This window comes from Dermochelys coriacea, chromosome 2, assembly GCF_009764565.3.
Source record: "Dermochelys coriacea isolate rDerCor1 chromosome 2, rDerCor1.pri.v4, whole genome shotgun sequence".
Lineage (NCBI taxonomy): Eukaryota > Metazoa > Chordata > Testudines > Dermochelyidae > Dermochelys > Dermochelys coriacea.
Window position 1 is genome coordinate 75,330,414 of NC_050069.1, and position 22,329 is coordinate 75,352,742.

Below are 22,329 nucleotides of genomic sequence, written 5' to 3' on the forward strand. Positions count from 1 at the left end.
ATAAACTGTCATGTAGTTTTTTTACAAGACCCCTTTTTTTACTTCCATCAAAATAATAATTCTGAGACAGCGTGTTGCTTTAAACGTTCTTTTATTTAGTTCACTTTTTTATATAATTCAAGAACCATAAAAGATACTTGGTCAAATGCAATATAAATAACAGTTCATAATAGACAGTGCTTATTGAGCCAAATTTTCAAGTATCTCCATTAGTGTCACACAACTTCACAGGCATAAATCAATATAATTTCAATACATACAAAAGAGCATTAGAGAGTGCAAATTAAGTGCCTATGGTCTGCACATGTAAGTTCTATTTGTGTTCACAAGTTGATGATCGATAAAAAATGTGTGTAGAAGTGATTTAGCTACAGAATGTTTGTGTCTAAATGAAAGGTGGAAAAATGCAGCTCTTTACAAATGCAGGTTGACTGAAGCTCCCATCTGAACTGAGTTTTATATATTAAAGGTGTGACTGGCTTAAATTTTGAAGAATTCTTTGGAACATTTTCTTTGGTCCTATTTGTTGATTAAACACAAGTGCTGATAAAGGAATAAAAAAATATTGTCATGCAACAGTGAAAACATTATATATAGGTTTTCCTGAAGGTGTTCAGCTAGAGTAGTAAAAAGATCGTAATATTGCAGCTAAGAACCTACTTGTTTTTTTTTTCATCTGACATTCCTTTTCTAGGCTCTCTCTAAACAAGACTGGTCGGATGGTGAGCCTACTGAAGCAGAAAAGGATTTCTGGGAACTTGCATCTCTTGAGTGCTACAACCATCTGACAGAGTGGAAGTCACTGGAGTATTGTTCCACTGTTAATATTGATAGCGGACAACCTCCAGACCTAAACAAAACGTGGAGTGATCCATTTTATCAGGTTTGTGAAATCATTGCTAGATTAGATTTGATATCACACTGATTGCATTTGTGCAGGGGCCATTACTGCGGTGCCTTGATTAGGGATAGAGGTAAAGTGACTTGATCACAAAGGTATTTTGTACAACTTAGATGAGTTTTCTTATAAAAAAGTACAATCAACAATAATTAAAGTAAATATTTTTTGCTATTCTGTAGTCTCAAGTTGCCCTTTAGTCCCATGACTGAGAAAATGGCTCCAGCCTTGTCACATTGTTCTCTTCATGCTCTGTCATTTATTTTTCTCCTCCTCCTGTATTTGGAGGGTCACGCAGAATTTATCTTGAAGCTGATAAATGCAAAGCACCAGTACCTGTACAACTGCATGAGCCCACCAGAAGAGGGTGCTATATGACTTGTTGGTTGATGGGAGTCAGTCTGAAAAAGGTTAAGAAACACTGAAAAGTATAATTACATTTGGTGAAATATGTTACTTTTCCTAAATTGAAAATCTTTAGGCCTGTAGCAGATGGAACAAGGCCCCTATATGTCTTGCATATGGTTCTACATCACCAGCAACAGATTGCAGAAGTGATTATACAATATCCTGCCCTAGGAGTAAAGAGACTTTACTTTTTTCCTCTGTAGGAAACCTATCTGCCATATATAATACGGAGTAAGTTGAAGTTACTGCTCCGTGGGGGCAATGACCAGTCCTTGCTGACCTTCATTGATGAGGCTATGAAGATAGAACAGAGGAAAGCCCTTATAGAAATGTATTACAGCCAAGAGCTGAGTCTTCTCTACATCTTGCAGGATGACTTTGACAGAGCCAGATATTACATCAGCAGTGGCATGCAGGCCTTCATGCAGGTAACAAAGCTGCTGACATGTCTGCTGTGATTCTCTGTAGGAAGTCATGTCAAGTGCAGCTGCTACTGGAACATTCCTTCAAGATAAAAATATAAAGGATGGAATCTTGACCCCCTTGAAGTGAATGGCAAAACTTTCGTTGACTTCCCTAGGGTCAGGATTTCACCTCAGGAACTAAAGAAATGGAAACAGCCATCCAATGCAACATGCCTGTCCTATTTTGGGGGTGTCTTGCTCCTTTCTTTCAGTTCATTCACTCCGTCCCCTACTCTTCTCCAGTATATCACACTGAGTTTATTCAGCCTAGTTCACTGATGTGTCATTTTGAAAACCTCTAACTAGTGTAAACTGATACTGGTTGGTTTTATGCAGGATGATATGAATCACAATCTAGTTGAGTATAGCACATAGAAGGATCGGTTATTTATCTGCTCTACAGTGCTTTAAATAAAAACATAAGAAATCACTTAAAACCATTTTCCCTCTCCTAGAACTATTCCAGTATTGATACTCTGTTACACCAAAGTCGACTAACAAAGCTGCAGTCTGTCCAAGCTTTAACAGAAATACAGGAATTCATCAGTTTTATAAGCAAACCAAGTAAGATATTTTTCCCCTCAGTATTTTTCTCTTATTTTGTGTATATACATTGTGGCATTGAGCTTTTTATTTTTGGAAAGAGTGAGTGTAGTTATTTTCACATGTCAAAAGACTTTGAATCTGTGTCTGATACAGTGAAGATACTTTTAAAAAGGGTCATCAGCTATGTTATGTTTTAATCTTTCTAGTCCTTGCCATAAAATCCTTGCATGATTTAAAATACCAATTATTTCTTTAAAATTACATATGATTAGTTTTAGACTAGTTTGATCATAGAATCGTAGAATATCAGGGTTGGAAGGGACCTCAGGAGGTCATCTAGTCCAACCCCCTGCTCAAAGCAGGACCAATCCCCAACTAAATCATCCCAGCCAGGGCTTTGTCAAGCCTGTCCTTAAAAACCTCAAAGGAAGAAGATTCCACCGCTTCCCCAGGTAATGTATTCCAGTGATTCACCACCCTCCTAGTGAATTTTTTTTTCCTAATATCCAATCTAAACCTCCCCCACTGCAACTTGAGACCATTACTCCTTGTTCTGTCATCTGGTACCACTCTGAACAGTCTAGATCCATCCTCTTTGGAACCCCCTTTCAGGTAGTTGAAAGCAGCTATCAAATCCCCCCTCATTCTTCTCTTCTGCAGACTAAACAATCCCAGTTCTCTCAGCCTCTCCTCATAAGTCATGTGTTCCAGTCCCCTAATCACTTTTGTTGCCCTCTGCTGGACGCTTTCCAGTTTTTCCACATTCTTGTAGCTTGGGGCCCAAAACTGAACACAGTACTCCAGATGAGGCCTCACCTTTGTCGAATAGAGGGGAACAATCACGTCCCTTGATTTGCTGGCAGTGCCCCTATTTATACAGCCCAGAACACCGTTAGCCTTCTTGGCAACAAGGGCACACTCGTATCCAGCTTCTTGTCCACTGTAACCTCTAGGTTCTTTTCTGCAGAACTGCTGCCTAGCCATTTGGTCCCTAGTCTGTAGCGGTGCATGGGATTCTTCCGTCCTAAGTGCAGGACTCTGCATTTGTCCTTGTTGAACCTTATCAGATTTCTTTTGGCCCAATCTTCTAATTTGCTTAGGTCCCTCTGTTTCCTATCCCTATCCTTCAGTGTATCTACCATTCCTCCGAGTTTAGTGTCATCTGCAAACTTACTGAGGGTGCAATCCACGCCATCCTCCAGATCATTAATGAAGATATTGAACAAAACCGGCCCCAGGACCGACCCTTGGAGCACTCCGCTTGATACTGGCTGCCAGCTAGACATGGAGCCATTGATCACTACCAGTTGAGCCCAACAAACTAGCCAGCTTTCTATCCATCTTATAGTCCATTCATCCAGCCCATACTACTTTATCAAAACTTTTGATACAGTCTCCCACAGTGTTCTTGCCAGCAAGTTAAAGTCAAGGAACAACATGTCCACTGCTTTTCCCTCATCCACAGAGCCAGTTATCTCATCACTTTCCTCTCCTCTAAGTGCTTCAGAATTGATTCCTTGAGGACCTTCTCCATGATTTTTCCAGGGACTGAGGTGAGGCTGACTGACCTGTAGTTCTCCAGATCTTCCTCCTTCCCTTTTTAAAAGATGGGCACTACATTAGCCTTTTTCCAGTCATCTGGAACCTCCCCCGGTTGCCATGAGTTTTCAAAGATAATGGCCAATGGTTCTGCAATTACATCCGCCAGATAGTAGTGAACAGCATAGATGGATCATGTGTTCCATTAATATCTGCCATTTTAGGCATAAAATATAAAGTTACTTGCATCTTATCAGCTTAGTACAAAACTCTAGTTAACAATTGTACCTTTGTATTCCACTATACTCCTATGAGGAATACTGGTAATAACTGTCATTCTTTTCCAGTGATGATAATTGCCCCTTTTAGTTTCTTTACTCTGTAGTAGTTGAGATACAGCAATATCTAGAAAATAGTATAATGAACACCAGACGATGCATTTAATAGGAGTCGGGAAATTTGAGTGACACAGCAGCAGCCCGCAGTTACTATAATGAAACTCAATCTGTGCTTTTCTCATTCTAAACATTATGGTTTGACCCCCTACGTTTTCACATTACCTCCATGCAGCCTTTTCTTAAAGTATTTTTAATTGATTTTAGGCAGTTTAGCTTCTCAGGCTTCCCTTAAGAGACTTCTCAGAATTTGGACAAGCAGATATCCAGATGATAAAATGGACCCCATGAACATCTGGGATGACATTATTACAAACCGGTAAGATGAGCTATTTGTCTGTTAACTATGATTCTACATGTTAGTTAAGCTTGCTGTATTTCTCATGTTGCTTGTAGAAATTTTTGGTTGGAATCCAGCACTTGGTGATTTCTAAGTACTATTGTGTCTTGCCTTTCAGATGGAACAAATTGTTTTCATATTACTAAGATATGGAGAGGAGCAAAGGGCAGACGGGGTGCATAGGTGGATAAGAGGATGTTTTCATATAAATAGTGTAGTTAGCAGATTAGACCAATAGCCTAAAGTTTAAAATTGCTTGTCATCCCATCAATAGCTAGGTACGCTATAAGGATTATAAATTAAGATTTTGCCATCTATCCATCCTTGGCCCAATTCTTCAATCCTTGCATATGTTGAGGAGTACATGGGTGAATAGTCACATTTATCATATTGGGGCTACTCACTAAGTGCCCCTCAACATGAGTAAAAGTCACAATAATGGACTCTCAATTACCGGATGTCTTTAAACAGCTAGAAGTTTTAACAAGGTTTTATACAAAGAACCCAACCCCAGTCATCACCATGTTCTTCAGGTATTTATGTGACTGTCTTTAACTATTACTATAACCAAAACTTCTACTGTGCAACAGTTACCTGAAATGGCTGACCCTTGAGAGACTTTATTTAGACAAGCTCTCAAGAGGCTCAGATGCTTTCTCTAACCTTTTAATTTCTTTCTCCTCCCCATAATATTGCTCCACATCCTCTCCTTTCTCTCAGTGCAACTTCAGATCACTCTCCTTTCCTCAGCTTCATCATTAGCTCTCTCTGAGCCAAATAAGCTCCTTAAAATTTGCTGATTATGGAGTCTCAGCAGTGTTCGTTCAGCCAGGAGCCAAAACCTCATGTGCAGAGGAGCTTACTCTAGGTTAGAGGTGAACCAAAACACATTTCATGCTTTATCCTTTGGGAAAGCCCCAAAACTTACAAGCTTTGGAGAGTTGACAAACTGCTGAAAGCTTGCTGTGGGCTTTTAAGATACTCACTTGTGTCTTCTCTTAAATTAGATTATAAGGTTCCTTGGGACAGGGACTGTATTTCTATGGTGTTTACACAGCACCTAGCACAGAACTAGACTGTGATACCCAGACTCCCATTGAATAACAGTTTACATGGTAAGCAGTCCCATTGAAGTTGATGGGCCTACTTATGGAGTAAGGTAATAGTCACTGTGAATAAGGATATCTCAGTGGGTCCCTTGATAGTGACTGGAGTTTCAGGGCACTACTGTAATACCAATCTCAAAGGGCACTTGTGCAAACCTAAATAAGGTTTGCAGTTGGGTCAAAGTTTGACATGAAATATAGGCTAGTGCTAGAGCTGGTAAGGATTTTTCCAGTGAAATGGAGTTTCATTGGGAAATGCTGATTTATTGAACCTGAAGTGTGTTACAGAAGCATCTCTGGTTCGATAAACTTCAATTGAATCACAGGCAGGTTTCCGAGGGAACTCTGCTTGGTTTCATGGCAGGCTTGGTTTTATGCTGGGGAACCTGGGCTTCTAGGGTCCCTGGCGTTGGGCAGCCCCACCATGCAGACTGCTCCCATGTCAACAGGCTCCCAGGACCCACCCACTTGAAAGACTTGGAGCCAGCAGGCCTACATGTCTGGAAGCTCTGCGGCCCCCAGTGTCAGGACTGTGAACATAGTGGGGCTGCCCTGGACCCTGGGAATCTTGGCAGCTGCTGATTGAAATTGGCATGATTCTTGTCAGCTTCACCACTGCTCTTTGAAATACTGAAATTTTCCATGAACTGGAAATCCCAAGTTTCAGTCAGCTCTAGCTGGCATTTATATTTTATAAGCCAGTATACATGTTCCTTACAGTTATGCTAACATTAGAGCAAGGGCTTTGTCTTGGTACATTTGGGGTAGTATTCTAGAAAAATGTAATAATGGACATTTTCTAGCACCTAAACTCTGTAGTCTCCAATAAAAATCTAACCCCACAGCCAGGATTAAAAAATGAAATATTTGTAAGGGACACCATTTCAAGACAGAGGGCTATTCATTACATCAATCCACCCTAGTTGTGACTATTAATTCTATTAATTGAATATGCCTACTCCTTACTGAAGAGGATCACGATCACAAATAATAGTGACATCAGTCAGTGACTGAAGCTGTTTAGCCATATTTACCAGTGGGAAATATGGTAGCATTGAATATAGATCAAGGAGAGGAAGGATTAAAATCACCTGTGTGCTTCTCACTGTATGTTAATGTCTTATGTTTCCTTTCACCATTGTGCAGGTGTTTCTTTCTTGGAAAAATTCAGGAGAAAATGCCTAACATCCAGGCTGATGATAGTATGGAGGTGGATGGAAGGGGAGATGTTGGTGACAAAATGGAAGTAGATATGCAGGAAGAAGACATTCATTCAATGATTAGAAGCTGCAAATTTAACATGAAAATGAAGATGATAGAGAGTGCCAGGAAACAGGTGACTCTGCACTGTCTGATAGCACTTAATTCATCAGACAATCATAGCTATTAGAACAGGAGGAAATAGATTAGGTTGTCCAGGTTATGCTGCTGCCAATGCAGGGATTTCCCCCCACAGTATGTTCTTGAATGCCTGAGGAAGCCTGGTTCTTTTTCTACAGAATTGTAGATGACGGCTGTTAATTAACAACTTTTCTGAAATGTGCAATTTCAGGAAATGTGCCCAAAGGCTCTTTTCGTTCACCAGATGTTCCTGATATTTTCCAGAACAAATAAACAAAGCATTAGAAATGTTATAGTTGTGGGCCTGTGGGGGGCGTATGTAAGTAGCATAATGTATCACATTTTAAAGTTTTTTAATTTCATGTATTTATATTTCTATTTTTATCTTATGCTCTAGTAAGGGATCTGAACAGGGATCTGCCACCACCAGCAGGCAAGTGCCCTAACCATTGGGCTATGGGATATTGTTATGTGGGACTCTGTCTTTCCTTTGGAAGCTTTTCCTCTCTGGAAAAATAATTAGTCATTAGAGCAGGGATCCTGGGCCTCCCACATCCTGGGTGAGTTTTCAAACCACCAGGCTCTCTTTTGCTCTGGACTAACGACTCTTCAATTATTTATCCACAATGGAATTGCTTCTACAGGAGAGACTGAGGGAGGGCCACATCAGAATATTCCGTATCTAGTGATTGGGGCCCTCACTTGCTGATCCCTTGAACTGGGATTTTCCATGTTCCACATGAGTATCATAAGGACTGAGCTAAATCCCATTGTCTGTTTTGTGTGAGCTTACCTGTGGGGCCAAATCCAACAGGCAAGCTTACCTGCTTACCAGCTCAGGCCCAGTGTGCAAGTCAGGTGGAGGAACAGCTGTGTTTTCCCGGGTTGTGCATCACATTGGGACTTAGGTGTCCAGATGTCTAGAATGGAGCAGAGGCTCCCATACAGAGCAGAAACATAGGTGCCTAGGTAACTTGTACTGCAAAAAATTACACACCAAGTGAGTTAAACATCTACAGGATTCAGCTGAGCTGTGGGAGTTTTAATGCTAGTGGTGTCTGATCTTGGGATTTAGGCACCAAAAGTGGAAGTTAGGCACCTAAATCCCTTTCTGAATCTAACCCTAAGTGACCTGTCCCTTGGAGGTGCTGAATACCCGAAGTCTCCATTGAGATCAGTGGGAGTTATGGGTACTCAGTACCCCTGAAAGTCAAACCACTTATTAATGGGTCTAAAGATAGATGTAGAGACCTAATGTAGAGACCAGACTATCAAGGTGGAAAAAGTTGACATGTTGACCTCTGTATTTTAAGTAGGATTTGAGTTACAAATGACTGAAGCTAGATTTTTTGTATTTTTTTTATTTTTATCAAATATTTCCATTAGTGCAAGCCTGTTTTTCACACCCAGCCCAATGGGCAGTGGTGCCCCTCACACTTTGCTGGAATTCCCAGGACCTTTCCTGTTATACTTTGTGAATCCTGTAATGGCTCTTGCAAAATCCCTGGATCTCTTCATTTGCTGCAAACGGTAGCTTTTTATTTCCCCTTCTTCTAATGCATTATTGAAAATTCCCATTTTGATCTGTTAATGTAGAACAGCTTCTCAGTTGCCATGAAGCTTCTGAAGGATCTGCACAGAGAGTCTAAAACCAGAGAAGACTGGCTCTTGAGATGGAATCACAGCTATTGCCGCTTTAGCCATAGTCGCAGTCAGAGCCAGAATAGTCCTGAACAAATGCTTACTGTGTTGAAAACCATCTCTTTACTGGGTAATAATGTTATCTATTCAGACTCCATTGATGCAGAACCTATGCTATGGATTCTCTTCCTGTTTGTAATGGGAATCCATTTTACTGTCAAATTACCAACTTTATTTCTGATTTCCAACAGATGAGAGCAAAACTGACTACCTGAGTAAGAACATAGTGGCCTTCCGCAACCAAAATCTTCTGTTGGGTACCACTTACCATATTTTGGCCAGTGCCCTTAGCAAAGATCCAAGATGTCTTGAAAAAATGGAGGAAGAAAAAGCTAGGAAAGTCGTGATGCTTTCGGGAGAGAGCCCTGAAAACTCTGAGAAGGTAAATGAGAAGGGAAAGGAGCTTCTTACATATTATTATTGATGGCTAATTTTGTTATGTACTTCATTAACTCAATTATATTAAGCCCATGTTACTATAGTAAACCCATGCTAGTACTCTCTGCTGATAGCACTGATTCCTCCTATGAGCTGCAGCTGTGAGAGTAGTGCTGCAGCTGCTTAGTCAGTCATGGGCTTGTGCCCCTGGACAGTCCCCACCCATTCATTGCTGGAGAGGAGGTTCCATGCCCCAAACTCCCACCAAGATGGTAAAGAAAAACTTGTGGAAGCAGGTTTTGAATCTGCTCTGTCCAGAGCCTCCATGATTGTGCTAGTGTTTGTCCCTACTGACATCTTGTATAGAGGAAGGAAGTCTGTCCAAGAGCATGTGCATACACAAGGGCAAGAAGGGTGTGGGAGCAGAGACCAGCCTCATAGTTGGATGCGTGGTGCTCTTTGATATCCATGCTAACATCAGGCAGGGCTGGTCACATGAACCTCCCATGAAGATAGTCAATTCCTAATATTAATATAGCTAATTTTCTATTTATTTTAATGATTGTTTAGTTATTTTAATGATCAACCATAGCGAGGAGTAGAAAAAAGTAAAAATTGTCCCATTGTCCTTTGCCTTAATTGAGCAGGAGTACAGTATAAAAAGCACGCAATTGGAGATCCTACCAGATCTTCAAATGTATGTATTGAGAATTGTTCAGGATGCCCTGGAACTGAACTTATGTCTTTCAAAGGAAGCCAAATGGAGAGTTAAACTGCATATATCAATTTATATCTGTTGAGCTTGATAGCTGCTCTCTATTAAGAGCCTTAGGAGTAACTACAGTCAGAATGAACAAACAGTCTTATTTGTCTCTCCAGGAGCAAGTACAATCTGTAAATGAACAGTGTCAGTACAACAAGGACAAAAATTAGTATAAATATTTCATAAATAAAGTTAAAAATTATTGTGCTAGTTACTCTAACAGAATAAATGACAACGTTCTTTATAATGAGCAGTTGAAAAGTGAGCATGAAATCTCTTCCGTACCACCTTGTGCTGTGATCCTTAAAAACTCAGGAAGATCATACTTATTTGAGAGACCTCCAGAAAGATACTGCAGTAAGTAGTGTTCATAATTTTGTGGATGATTCTGTTCCCCCTGAGTCCGTATTTAATCAGTGTCCCAGCATGGTACTAGAGAGCAGTATACTACCTTCTGGATGAGACATCAAACTGAGATAACATGGTACCTTCTGCAAGACCTCAGGGTGTTAACACTTGTCTCCTGACCAAATTCCAAGTCCAATAATTTCCCTTTGCCTACATAAACTTCACAATGTAGGTTTTTTTGTTTATATTTTGATTCCCTCCCTCCCCTGAAACAAATAAGGGAAGAATAGAAAAGATGAAAGAACGAAAAGGGAGGGAAAGGAAAGAAAGGAAGTTGGGGGTAGGGAGGAGAAAGAAGAATGACATTTCTGTTTCCATCCACTAGGGATTAATCAAACATTTTAAAAAAGTTAGACCAAGTCTTTTCAAATTTGCCTGAAGTCCCTGTTCTCCAAAATGTTACCTGCTCTGAGATGCCTGGTCAGTCAAGTTGCTGAGCCAAGCATCTGTCCCTGGATGCATTCTGGTCTTTTATCTAAGTAATATGAATCATTTTGCTACAAGCACAGCTCTGGAGAACCAAGCTTTCCATGAGTTGTTGCGTTTCCAAGACAATGGGATATATCACAAAATACAGTTCTAGGAAGTGATTTTTAAGGAGATGCCCTTTTATCATATTAATCCTCCTGCCTGCTTCTAGCCAAAAGGACTATATCCTGGGACTGTCCCAAAAAAATTCACAGTGTAGTTTATATTGGATACAGTATTTTTCACTTGCTGTTCCCAAACTGTTGGATGGTTTTGCTGAATATTGCTAAACAGCTGGCACATTTCTGCCAAGTAGCTGGTAGCATTGGTAAACGATGGAATCTGTATACAGAGTTTAGGTAAGTTTGTTTGTAAAATGCTTTGTAAATGATTTCTTCCATTCAATACATTGTAGTAGAGAAATCAGGGATGATCACATTGTGCCTCAGTTCTCATAACAGGAAAAAACACAATTTGTATATAAATAAAGGTTAAAACTAGATCTGGGCAAAGAGCTTTTTAACAAAACAAACAAAAATCCCCCACATATTCTCATGAACATTCATTCAAACTAAAAAAAAAAAATAATTTTCTTCAATTGTGCTTGTCTCTTTCACGTTAACTGTTTGCGAGTAGTCTATTCAATGAGTTTACTGGCTTGGAAATGCCAAATTGTAGAGAATGTTCATAGAAAGTGAATTTTAAACTAGTAAATGTGACTTGCATTGGAAGCCCCAATCTAAGATTTATGCCTATCCAGACAGGGAACAGAACTAATACCATATGATCTGTGTATCCAATACAGTTCAAATTTCAAATATTGAATACCTGCAACCAAGAATCATCTACAGATCAAGAACTATTCACATAAAGTATTTGACAAATACGTGCTCAGTCTTCATTTGCAAATAGAAAAAGAGTCTAAATATGTTGAATATTCACCATGACCTATTTGCTGAACTCTTCTTGTTGTGGTTTCCACTTATGGTTGAATTTCAGGTGATAGCAGGTCTGAACAAGAGGGCTTTCCAGTACTTCAGCACTGCAGTGAGGAAGGCTGAAGAAGAGGTGCAGTCTCACTCTATGGAGCACATAGACCTTACAGGAGTCATAAATGCTTACATGACTTTGGTTGATTTCTGTGACAAGCATCTCCGTAAAGAGGAAGAAGGTTCGTCTAGTGAGTCAGAAATTAAAATATTTGTCAGGACTTCTCATCCTACTGTTATGCAAATTTCAGATGGGAAAGTGCCAATAGAGAGCAGTCAAATGCAGGGGCTAGAGGTGGGCCATTTAAAAAGAAAATATTCTTGTACATGGAAGAATTTATAACAAGTGGTGTTTAATACCAAGGGAGTAACTCCTGTTGTGGAGGTTTTACCTAAAATACATCAGGCTTCACTCTGCTCCTGAAATCCCAGAAAGTTATATGGCTTGAATTTAAATGTAAATAGATTGTCCTCAACTTGGATGTTGTTTACATCCTTTTTATTCTTTCTGACAGCTGCTTCTGGTTTCACCATTAGTGAGTCATGAGGTCTCCATCTTACTGGTGGGATATGCATCCTATCCAGCAGATGCTCCTCTTGTTCATTCCCAGATCACGATAATGCTGTGTATAAAATAGGCAAGATACTAGTGATGATGCACCCTCCTGATAAAAGCTAATGCTTACAGTCCAACAATACACATACTAGTGGTGTGTGCAGTTCAAAAAAGTCTTCAAATGGGAAACAGAACAAAGTAACAAACAAAGTTAAAATTCCCTACAGATCATCAATAAAGTAGATAATACAATTAAAAGTAAAGATGATGTTTTAGATGATCAAAGGGATGAAAAAAAGATGGTGTTTCTGATAATTTTTGTTTAATGTTTCTTGGCAGATGTCAGTGCTCTGGATCTGCAGACATTCCCAGCCATTGTAGTGGAGAAAATGATAAAAGCTTTAAAGCTGAATTCCAGAGATGCCAGGCTAAAATTTCCTAGGCTGCTGCAAATAATAGAAAGGTATCCAGCAGAGACACTGGGCCTAATGGCACGAGAGGTTAGTTACTTCCATTCCCGGGACAGCAGAGTTGATTGTGAACGGAATCCCTTTATTTCAAATTGAATTTTGGATTATTGTGTAAATCCTGTATGTTAGTTTAATGGGATGTTTGGAACTTGTTGCATTGCACTTTTTGCTGAGTCAACTACTGAGTTGGTTAATGAAGAAGTAAGACTTGAGCAATGGTTCTCAATTCATGGCCCGTGGGCCACCTGTGGCCCAATTAGCATACAGTTGCGGCCCAGCACCGCAGCTGTGTGCTAAGAATAATTAAGTTTGTTGCTCCGGTCAGGCAGGGGCTGGGGCCAGAGCTGGGTGAGGGGGAGCCTGCTCTCACAGCCCTGCTGGAGTGCTCCTGCCAGCAGGAAAGGCCAAGCAGTCCCCTGTGACCTGCTGCTTCTGCTCCCTCCTGTCTCTGTCTCCCCACGCTGCAGGAACACACTGTCAGGTATTGGTTAACACTGGTGACCAAGCACTAAAAATCCAGAGACCACGGGAACCCGTATCAGCTGTGGGTGTAGCTTGAGCAGACATTGCCCCTCCCCGCTCCCCCGATTTCTCCGCAGCTCTGCTTAGCTGTCAGGCAGGGAAGAGGCTCCCTCTGTCCCTCTCCTCAGCGGAGGCTGGCAGGCAGCTTCAGGACGCTACCTCCTGTGTCATAGTGCCCATCACTGTCATCTTCTATATGTGCTGTGTCCCATTTCTGGACAGCTGGTGAGTGCCTGTGGGGGGGGGGGGGCAAGAGGGTGGCGGGGGGAAAGAAGAGGGATGACATAGGATGGGGGAAGAGATGGGAATGGGGGAATGGGGCAGGGGACAGTCTGGGGAAGAAAGGGGGTGGGGTGGGGAGAGGAAAGGGGAGGGAATGGGATAGGGGAAGCAAAGGGGATGACTGAGAATGCTGTTGCTGGGGAACTTCTGTCTCCTTGCTTCTGGGTGTCAGTCTAGAGAAATGGGGGGGGCACGTCCCTCCCCACTAGACACTTCTATGTGTCGCCTCCGGCAGGGATGAGCATGGTTCAGGCTGTGACCGCCTGCCCATCCCCTATGGCCATTTCCAGACCCTTTATTTCAGCTGTTCTCAACCTCAAGCTCAGCTGTTTGCTAAAGGCCACCGGCTCCCAGCTGCCCTGCCATGGGGCGGGCTCCGGGCACCCCAGCCGGGCAGCTGGCTGCTGCCTGGCCCTGCACAATGGGGTCCCGGCGGGCTCTGGGGTTGGGGTCCTGGCTTCTGCCTGACCCCCTACAGTGGGGTCCAGGCACCTGGCCCTGCACAGTGGGGTGTAGGGTCCGGGTCCTGGCTGCCCACCCTGTCCCGCACAGCAGGGTCTCGGGTCGGGGTCCCTGCCCCCACACCCAGCTCTCCGCTTCTGGCCCCACTCTGTGAGGGGTCTCTGGATGGAGGGTGTTGAGCTTAGGGGTTTGTGTGGTTGGGGTGGGCCCTATGGTTCTCAAGCTGCAGCCCAGCTAACACTTTGGGGGCCGCAAATGTGGACCACAATGATAGAAGTTGAGAACCACTGGACTAGAGGACTGCACACTTTACTTCTGTCAGCTAAGTGCTTTGCATACACCAGGGGCTCCTTGCATCCCTTCATTTTCCCCCACAGGCTTTCCATCCCCTCTTTCAAGGACTCCATGTAACCCTTTTCCTCCATGCCAGGGGCTCGGTATGCCAGGCCACTGTGTGACACCCCCCTCCCCGTGACTGCTCCTGTCTTAGGCTTGGTCTACACTGAAAAGTTCTCTCACACACCCCTGATGTACATAGCTGTGCTGATCTACCGCCCCAGTGCAGACGCAGCTGTGTTTGATGGAAGAATGCTTCCATTGACAGAACTAAACCTTTTTTCAGGAAGGTGGTGCTCGTACTCCACTGGGAAAAACCTCTTCCATCGGTGCAGGCTGTGTCTGCATTATAGGTTTATGCTGGCATAGCTATGGCGGTATAGTTTCTGCATTGTTAGCATAGGCTTGTTTCAAAACTGCTTTTTTAACGGAATTTATATGCTAGTGCTTACAGACTGGGGGGCAGTGCATTGGTATAGGGCCATACTGAGAAGGTGTCATGGGAACAGAATCGCAGCTTGGCTGTCCCCATTGAGCTGAGAATGTATCTGGGAAGCCAAGACAGGAAGACTATGACCTGGTCTACATCTAAAACTTAGCTCAACCTAGCTGCATCGCTTAAAGCTATGAAAAATTGTGCACCTTGTGCAACGTAGTTAGCTCAACCTAACCCTACTATAGACTCAAGCATGTTGATGGAAAAATTCTTCCATTGACTTAGCTACCACCTCTCATGGATTAACTACACTGACAGAAAATACCCTTCTGTCTATGTAGGAAGCATCTACACTACAGTGGCTATCACGGCACAACTGCAGCACCATAGGTGTCCTGCTGTAGCCACTTGACATAGACACACCCTAAGAACTGTGAGAATAATGAATTCCCCATTAGAGCATTATGGATGAAGTCTGTCCTAGCTAACAGATGCCACAAAAACAATAGCTGCTCATCAGGAGTCCTTTATTATTTTTCTTTTCTCTTTGGATAAGTCATTTAGGGTGTCAACATTTTAAATTCCATTGACGCAAAGGGTAGAGCTAAGATGGGGTATGTTGTGATGCAGGAAGGTGTTATGGCTGCCATCAAACACAGAGCTGGTTAAAGCTGCTGTGTTGAACCCTACTGATTTTGGGCTAATCTGGTACCAGGAGCTCTGTGTCCCCCATTTTTTTCCTCCTCGTTTTCCAGGTTTCCCCAAAATCAGTAGGGTTCTGTCTATTGATGCCTAGAACATTGCTTGAAAGTTTGGAATTGATCAGATGCATCATGCAAATGTTGTTACATCCAACCAGACACAGAAATGCCATCAAGTTGAGTGTAGGGCCTCACTTGTGTCAGCCAATGAGACATAAATGTTTGCAGATGAAAACCTATTGAGAACTGAAAATGATTGCTTCAGCAGGAGACATTCTGTGCAATCTAATTAACGTTGTGTATTTTTCCACGTGTTTCTGCCTGCTAACTTGGAATGCAGAGTAGTTTTGTTTGCTTTTGTTTATAGTCTGAATTTTTAAAGATGTATAGAAGGTGAAAACACTGTCTGTGTTTTGCAGATTTCATCAGTTCCCTGCTGGCAGTTCATTGGTTGGATTAGCCAGTTGATGGCAGTGCTTGACAAAGAGGAAGCCGTAGCTGTGCAGCATACTGTGGAAGAGATTGCAAATAACTACCCACAGGCAATCGTCTATCCTTTCTTGATCAGCAGTGAAAACTATTCCTTCAAAGACACTGCAACTGGCCACAAGAACAAGGAGTTTGTAGCAAGGTGGTGTTAGAAATGTTGCTTACAAATCTATAAGATTTTAATAAGAAGTCTGTGAAAAGCATAGAAAATAGTAGCTAGATATTGGTATCTCCTGTGTTTGGTTCGAAGGCATAAAAAACGGGTACTTAGGCCAACTTTTCTAATGTGGGTGCCTAAAATTAGGCACCTACATCCATAGTTAGGAACTTAAATAAATGGCTAGATTATTTTTAGAGGTGCTGAGCATCCACAATCCTTGTTTATGCTTAGCCTCCCACAGCCCTATAAAAATGAACTACAAACAACATAAAAAAAAAAGTTTTGCCTTTTCCTGGTCTTTTGAAGTATGAAGTTTCAGGTGCAAAATCAGAGTGAGGATCCTTCCTTTTGAGGGAAATCCACAACTCACTCTCCAATTACATCACTATTTATGTCTGCTAATATTTTCTAAGATCGTTTAGCAAAGAGAGGAAAGTGAGGCCCTGACATCTTTAATCTTTCAGATGTAACAAACCGAGCAAAAACACTTGTTAATTAAAAAATAATTTAACTAATTAATTAATTAAACAAACTATCCTTGTACATCAAAAAGAGCAGTGAGGTGAGTGCCCAGGCTTTCCTTTTGTAAGGCTGCTCTTATTGCATAAAACACTCTGCTCCCTTATTCTAGGGTCCTGAGCAATCATGGTCTCCCTAGCATTGCTTTTCACCACCATCTGTTGGTGGGGCAAGAGCTGTTTTAGTTGACTACAATATCATGTAATGCCTAACTTTCTCATATGGGTTATCACACAGCCCTTGTAAAGTTACTATTATTGTATGTGTCCCTTTGTCTTTTCTCATGATTTTTGCATTATATCTTAGTTTGAGACAAGAATGCAAAGGTCTACACTTCTTGTGCTACTCAGAATAAATAACCCACACGCCGCTTCACTGGCATGTGTTGGATGTATACAGTCTTGTTAATGCTGATTGCTGTACCAACCAGAGAGCTGCCGGTTCAAAATGTTGCTATTTTCACAGCAGACTCTTAGCAAATACCAAAAAATAACAAGTTGGAGAGAGAGAGAGAGACGGACAGATTTAAGTTCATTAGAGGCCAATAAGTGGCTCTGCTGCTGTACCTCTGCAGCCGGAGAGAGAGAGAGAATTCTCATCCTCGAGTCCCTCTTCTCCCTGAACCCCATAGAATTTTATTTGTTCAGGTTTTACACATAGAAAGTATTTGTGTGACGACCGGAGAAGAATATGCTGATGGCAGCTTTTGTTGCCCAATTCTGATGGTCTGTTCTTTCACAGGATAAAGAGTAAATTAGACAGAGGAGGAGTGATTCAAGACTTTGTTCATGCCCTGGAACAGCTTTCTAATCCAGTGATGCTCTTTAAGGTACAGTAGAAACCCCTCGGCCATCTGGCCTTTGAGAGAGACTATGCAGAGAGGAGCCAGCCAGACTGATGCTGGAGAACAGTTGCAGGGATTGATGGCCACAGATGATGTCATCAGAGTGCTTTCTGCAATTTTCACTCTGAACATTCCTATCCCTGTTCTGATCTGCTGTTAGCCCTTCCCTCACTAACTCTAACCCTTCTTGCTCCTTCCCTTTAGCACTTCACCTATCTAATCTCCTTCTAATATAACCTCACTGAAAGGATTTAAATAACAAAACAAAAGCAGAAGATATGGTAGAACTAACATAATGTTTGCAATCATTGCATTGTTCCTTCTGCTTGTATGATATACTCCTTAACCCTACTTATGTCTGTCTTGTATATTTAGAGTTTACACTCTTTAAGTTAGGGACTATCTTATTCTGTCTTTGTACAGTGCCTAGCACAATGGGGCTCTGCACTCAGTTGGCCTCCTGGCACTACTGTAAGAAACAGCATTTTACATAGCATTCCTGTAACTTTCAGCTTGCTCCAAAATGATTATAGCAGACTTTTAAATTCTAAGTCACATAATCAGTAGATCTAATACCATCTGACTGGGTTACAAAAGAGGGAGTGTGTAAATTTATTTTCTTCAGTCCTCAGCCCCTTCTCTCTGAATTCACAGGATTGGGTTGAGGATGTCAAAAATGAGTTGGGAAAAACTCAGAGAAATAAAAATAACCTTAAGGAAATGTATGAACGAATGTACAGAAACTTGGGAGATTTACAGGCTCCAGGTCTTGGGTTGTTCAGAAGGAGATTTATTCAGGTATGTATGAAATCCCTTGCAATGATGTTGAATGCTGTTGGTGTGTAATGGGATGAGAAGGGTATACTGGAAAGTTAAAAAGGACAGTATCAATCAAATTGGAGGTTCTCGCCCAATCCTGCTGCCCTCATTCATATGAATGACTGAGTTACGACTGGGGCCTTTAATACTTATTAATCAATAACTGTGGTGCTTTAGTTTTATTACAGTTCAGCTGACACATCCTGACTGCTCTGCCATACAGAATGTTCCCACCTGAGGCATTAGTTTACACTTGTTTAGCCATTCCCCTCTGCTTACATGCCAGTGCATTTGCCTCTGTCCCTACCCAAAGCTTTCTGCCTATGTACTTGTGTGGTACTCTGGCCTCTTATTCCTATCATAATGATTTAGAGGCACCAGATGGACAGTTCAGTTGGGGTCTTGTTGATGGCTGTGGCTCTGCAGAGAATCCTGAAATATCTGAGCAGTTAGTGAGAAAGAAATGGAGAAGGAAGAGTTTGTGTGTGTGTAGCATGTGCTTTTTTTAATGTTAAACATACTGATGATTTCCAGCACTGCCTTTTTAGAGAAGCAGTTTCATTCTAATGGGATTAATGGATTTGGGTTTGGAATCTCTGGACATTGCAATTAATTATTAGGTCAAGTCCTCTCTACCTTAATTAATTTTGATGAAAATTAAAAATATGCTGATCTATTTCAAGACCACACAAAAGAAAGGAGGCTTTTTAATGTGCAGCACGACACACATACTACACTGATCTTGTCTTCAGTGGAACTTGTTTTACTTTTGTGCAGCCCAGCCTACTTTTACCAAGTGACTGTGATACAATAAACATATCTGTGTTCAAATCTTTAAATGGGCCACTCCTCATATAGTATCTTCTATTTGGTGTAGCCTTGTGAGAGAGGGAGACATCTAAATGACCTGGAAGAACATATGAAACCATCACTTGATAAAGTTTGCAGATGAAACAAAAAATGGGGGAGTGGTAAATAATGAAGAGGACAGGTCACCAATTCAGAGTAATAGAGATCACTTAGTTAACCAAAAAGCATTTAATATGGCTAAATGTAAGTGTATACATCTGGGAACAAAGAATGTAGGCCATACTTACAGGATGGGGGACTCTGACACTGAAATAAGATTTGGGGTGGATAATTATCTGAACTTGAGCGCTCTGTGTGAATGTGGCCAAAAGAGCTAATGTGACCCTGTGATACATAAGCAGAAATAGGAGCAGAGAGGTGGTTACCTCTGTATTTGGCACAGGTGTGACTGCTGCTGGAATACTGTGTCCAGTTGTGGTGCCCACAATTCAAGAAGGATGTTATATCAATACGCTCAGGGAGTTCAATCTGTTTAGCTTAACAAAGAGACGGTTAAAGGGTGACTTGATTGCAATGAGGAACAAATATTTAATAATGGGCTCTTCAGACTAGCAGAGAAAGATATAATACGTTCCAATGGCTGGAAGTTGAAGCTAGACGTTTAGATGGGAAATAGGGTGTAAATTTTTAACAGTGAGAGTAATTAATCACTTGAATAATTTACCCAGGATTGTGGTGGCTTCTCTATCACTGACCATTTTTAAATCAAGGTTGGATGTTTTTCTACAAGATCTGCTCTGGGAATTATTTTAAGGAAGTTCTATGGCTTGTGCTATACAGGAGGTCAGACTGGATGACCAGAGTGGTCCCTTCTGGCCTTAGAATCTATGAATCTAGTAACCAAACAAGAAAGAAAACTAGACTCAAAGTCAAAAAAAACCTTTCAACTGAAACATAAATGATAGAAAAAATACTCTAACAGTTGTCTGAGCCTCCTTAGAATATTACTCAGATCCTCCATAGTGGGGAATTTTTTGTGCTAATCCTCGTTTCACAGTGTCCATGGGAGTCAGAATGCAATGCCCTTGATATTTTATTTCTTTATTATTACAGGGTGATAGATGTTCATAATGCTTTATAGACAAATAAAATGATAAATTTAAGTTAGAGGACTTGTCTTAATAATTACTGTGTCCAGGGATTCCAAAAATAAATCCCCACTAGAATGAAACTGATTCTCTAAAAATGCAGTGTTGTGCCTCTGAGGCACAGAGTGATCTTGCTATGTATGAAGTGAACTTTAATTCCTTTATTGTAAATTAATTTCAACCTCAGACCTTTGGGAAGGATTTTAACAATCATTTTGGAAAAGGCGGCTCAAAGCTGTTAGATATGAAGGCTGATGACTTCAGTAGAATTGCACACTCTCTCCTTTCAAAAATGAAAGACCTGAAAGAACCTGGAAATCTGAAAGAATGCTCACCTTGGATGAGTGACTTCAAAGTTGAATCCATGAGGAACGAACTGGAGATCCCTGGTATGCTACCATTTCAATACGGATAGTGAACTCTTACAAGAATAGTAGTTACCCTTAAGTTCCAGTATTCTTTAGCTAAGAACAAGAGCCCTCTCAGTTTGATACCTTGTGCGTCCTCTCTGTGGCCCTGTATCCTGCCATTGCAGGGGGATGCACTTGGTAATCAGAGGGATCTTTCCTGTCTTAAACTACCAGGATTCTCCTCTTCTTAAGACTAGATTTAGCTATATTTACTGCTGTGGTATTTTAAAATGTCTTTGCTTTTAAAAAAATATCATTGAACTTTTATGTTGCTTCTAACCCCTGGATCCCAGCAGGTTTTAAACTAAGATCTAATGGATTTGCATTCTAGTTTGAAAAAAGTCTGCCCTCTGAAAGCAATAAGAGTTCCAAAATCTAATGGCATGGGTGAAAAAATTATACATGTCACTGAATGACAAAATGAAATACAGTGCAAGTTTAAATATACATTTTTAAAATCTTAGTTTTCTGCTAGTTTAATAAGATGCAATATTAGGCTGAATATGCATGCCATCATTAACTAACATTTTAATATTTAAATGAAGACTGTATGCCTCTTTATTTTATTTTTTCTTCAGGTCAGTATGATGGTAAAGGTAAACCATTGCCAGAATACCATGCAAAAATCTCTGGATTTGATGAACGGGTATGCTAACAACTTTAAAGATAATATCCCTTTTGGCTTCTAATGTAAAAACATGGCTCAATATAGTGTTTTTTGGGGGGAGGGAAGCAGTGCATGAGCAGATATCTTAACAGTACACAAAAGATTAATCTTATTAATTAGATGGCCATTATAATATCATCATTAAATACACATTGATATTAGTTTGCAGTGTGTTCCATATGGATAATTGGATATTTTCTGCAGAGGCAATGGATTTATCTACATTTTTCTAAATTAGCAAAAAATAAAGCAGTCTAGTGGTGCAAGAACAACACGATCACAGTACACAAGAATGCAAGAGGCCCAGGAGTTTAAGTGATAGTCCTGATGCTACGGCATTGCATCCTCTTACCTGTGCCAAACATGTTTTGCTTTTTTCCCTCCCTCCAAGATCAAAGTAATGGCGTCTATCAGGAAACCAAAACGTATAAACATCCGAGGCAGTGACGAGCGGGAACATCCCTTTCTTGTCAAAGGTGGTGAAGATCTCCGGCAGGACCAGCGCATTGAGCAGCTCTTTGATGTCATGAATATTATCCTTTCCCAAGATGCTGCCTGCAGCCAAAGGAACATGCAGATAAAAACTTACAAAGTCATACCCATGACAACTAGGTAGGGACTTTGTGGTCTTGTCATTCAGGGATAAAAATCCTCAGATCAAAAGTCACAAAGCTTCTTTGTGCTGGGAGGTGGGATTTCTTTGTGCCAAATGCTGGTGCAAAAATTTTTGGCACTTGGCTCTGGGAATTTTTATATGATATGAAATTTTTTTAGACCATTTACATGATATTTTTAGATCTTTGTTGAAAGTGCTGGGTCTGGCAATTATTTTTCTGAATATATTTGGGTTTATAATTATAACTTAGCAGTTTATATAAAACTTCCTGCATTTAGACTTCCCAGCATGTCCCAGAGTTGGGTAAATCCTATTATCCTGTTTTAAGGATAAGGAAA

At 41.0% G+C, this 22,329-nt stretch overlaps 1 protein-coding gene and 1 long non-coding RNA gene across 7 annotated transcripts in view; one reads left to right on the top strand and one right to left on the bottom strand.

Annotated features, from left to right (window-relative positions):
- PRKDC (protein kinase, DNA-activated, catalytic subunit) overlaps window positions 1-22,329 on the top strand; it is a 159,669-nt gene that overhangs the window by 125,571 nt on the left and 11,769 nt on the right. For 4 of the 6 annotated variants that reach the window (XM_038388511.2, XM_043507883.1, XM_043507885.1 and 1 more), the window contains 15 exons: window positions 695-883; window positions 1,510-1,734; window positions 2,226-2,334; window positions 4,458-4,569; window positions 6,843-7,032; window positions 8,634-8,808; window positions 8,930-9,120; window positions 11,755-11,935; window positions 12,640-12,800; window positions 15,929-16,140; window positions 17,419-17,506; window positions 18,176-18,319; window positions 20,486-20,687; window positions 21,287-21,354; window positions 21,767-21,987. In XM_038388511.2, coding sequence (XP_038244439.1) covers window positions 695-883; window positions 1,510-1,734; window positions 2,226-2,334; window positions 4,458-4,569; window positions 6,843-7,032; window positions 8,634-8,808; window positions 8,930-9,120; window positions 11,755-11,935; window positions 12,640-12,800; window positions 15,929-16,140; window positions 17,419-17,506; window positions 18,176-18,319; window positions 20,486-20,687; window positions 21,287-21,354; window positions 21,767-21,987 — 2,468 coding nt within the window. The remainder of the gene's footprint in view (window positions 1-694; window positions 884-1,509; window positions 1,735-2,225; window positions 2,335-4,457; window positions 4,570-6,842; window positions 7,033-8,633; window positions 8,809-8,929; window positions 9,121-11,754; window positions 11,936-12,639; window positions 12,801-15,928; window positions 16,141-17,418; window positions 17,507-18,175; window positions 18,320-20,485; window positions 20,688-21,286; window positions 21,355-21,766; window positions 21,988-22,329) is intronic. The other 2 variants (XM_038388512.2, XM_043507884.1) reach the window with 2 other exon arrangements.
- On the bottom strand, window positions 75-21,861 carry LOC119850478. Its single transcript, XR_005290878.2, has 2 exons — window positions 21,728-21,861; window positions 75-1,299 (listed from the first exon to the last, which is right to left on the bottom strand). It is a non-coding gene; the product is annotated as an uncharacterized LOC119850478 (long non-coding RNA).